At 59.8% G+C, this 1,751-nt stretch overlaps 1 protein-coding gene across 1 annotated transcript in view; it reads right to left on the reverse strand.

Annotated features, from left to right (window-relative positions):
* LOC104124434 (transducin-like enhancer protein 1) overlaps positions 1 to 1,751 on the reverse strand; it is a 12,705-nt gene that overhangs the window by 1,298 nt on the left and 9,656 nt on the right. Inside the window, exons 12-13 of the mRNA XM_035892352.1 lie at positions 1,559 to 1,744; positions 117 to 359 (exon numbers count right to left, since the gene is read on the reverse strand). Coding sequence (XP_035748245.1) covers positions 117 to 359; positions 1,559 to 1,744 — 429 coding nt within the window. The remainder of the gene's footprint in view (positions 1 to 116; positions 360 to 1,558; positions 1,745 to 1,751) is intronic.

Raw genomic sequence — 1,751 nt, forward strand, 5'->3', positions numbered from 1 at the left:
ACGGCCAGGGTGAGACCGTGGGAAGAGGTGGGAACAACCTGGAGGGGACCAAGCCGTTCCTGGCCCAGGACCGGAGCAGCCCTGCCCACGCGCCCCCCGCCCCATGCTCACCTGACCAGGGTTTGGTTCTGCAGGTCCCACACCACGATGTTGCCGTCGCTGCAGCAGGAGAAGCAGACTTTGGCGTCGGGGCTGATGGCCAGGGCGTAGCAGGCAGGGGCAGAGGAGGTGAGCTCAGCCTTGATGCGGGGCGTGGGGGCCGCCAGGTCCCAAATGGAGAGGGTGCTGGCCTCCCCCCCCACGATCAGGCTGCGGCCGTCGGGGAGCAGTTTGCAGGAGCGGATGTAGTTGTCACGGTTCTGGGGTGCAGGAGGGAGGACACTTAACCCCTTCCCCTCCCCCTCCAGCCTTTTTGTAGAATCACAGAATCACTTTGGTTGGAAAAGCCCTTTAAGATCATCGAGTCCAACCTTTAACCTAACCCTGCCATCCCACCCCCAAACCCTGGCCCTCAGCACCTCATCTCTCCTTCTTTTAAATCCCCCCAGGGATGGGGACTCGACCACCTCCCTGGGCAGCCCCTTCCAGAGCCTAACAGCCCTTTCGGGGAAGTTTTTCCTAATGTCTAGCTCCCATCCCAGACTGCCTGGTCACCCCAGGGCCAGCGGCTGCCCGCAGACACAGCCAGTCCTGAGGAAGATGAGGGGCAGCCGGGGAGGCAGCTCCAACAGGGCTGCAACAGCCCATGGCTCCAAGACCATTTTGCCCCATTCCTGAATTTCTGATGCAGCTTGAAATTATCACGACTCAGTCATTTCCTTGTTTACGCATCTGTATCTTCAAGGTCAGCACCATCCAGGAATAATATTTGTCAGGCTGCCCAGGCCCCAAGGCCAGCGAGCTGAGGAGAGGACTTGGGTCAGAGCTGTTCAAAGCAGGCACAAGGACTCCGATTCCAATAGACCATTTAAAAAAAAAAAACCCAAACCTCAAAGAACAGAGGTTAAAAATACTCTCAGGTGATGGCAGTGCCTCCAGCTCAGCTCTGGCGAGTCGCTGTGGTCTGAGTCCATTTCATTTATTTTTAAAAGGAACAGGAGTTCTCCCTCCAGCTGAACTCACACAAGCAAAGGCAGAAAGAAGGACAGAGCTGAATCCAAGCGATGCTTCAGCCCGTGTGATTCTGGCCCACATGAAGTATCTGGCCAGGGGGCTGACATTGGCAAAGGCTTGTCTTTAGGGCAGGTGCTGTCAGACAAAGCAGTGCCAGGGGAGGGGGGGTTGTAAAAGCCCCCCAATAGCTTGGGATGCTCAGAACAGACAGGGCAGCACAGGGGAGCACTCTTGCAGCATGGAGCCACCATCCCTCCCCAGCAGCCCCGCACCGCCCACACTTCAAAACGCCCATGGAGACTCTCCCCAGTGCGTACCATTGCTTTCAGACACCCCCACACCCCTGAGGTCCCCGATGGGGACCCCAGACCCCGTCTTCACGACAGCGAGGTGGCACAGCACAGGGAAATGAGCCGTGCCAGTGCGGTGGTTCACCCCTCCTTACCAAGCAGTCGAGCTGCGCCACGGCCGTCTTGGTGCCCGGCTGCCCCACGTCCCACACCTTCACGCAGCCCTTGCCCCCGGTGTAGACGTGTCGCGTGGAGTTGCTGATGGTGACGGCGCAGACCACCTCCCCGTGGGTCAGGGTGTGGAGCTGCCGCGCGTGGCGGGGGGGGCCGGGGCCGAGGGGGGGGCGG

This window comes from Egretta garzetta, unplaced genomic scaffold, assembly GCF_000687185.1.
Source record: "Egretta garzetta isolate BGI_Z169 unplaced genomic scaffold, ASM68718v1 scaffold4, whole genome shotgun sequence".
Lineage (NCBI taxonomy): Eukaryota > Metazoa > Chordata > Aves > Pelecaniformes > Ardeidae > Egretta > Egretta garzetta.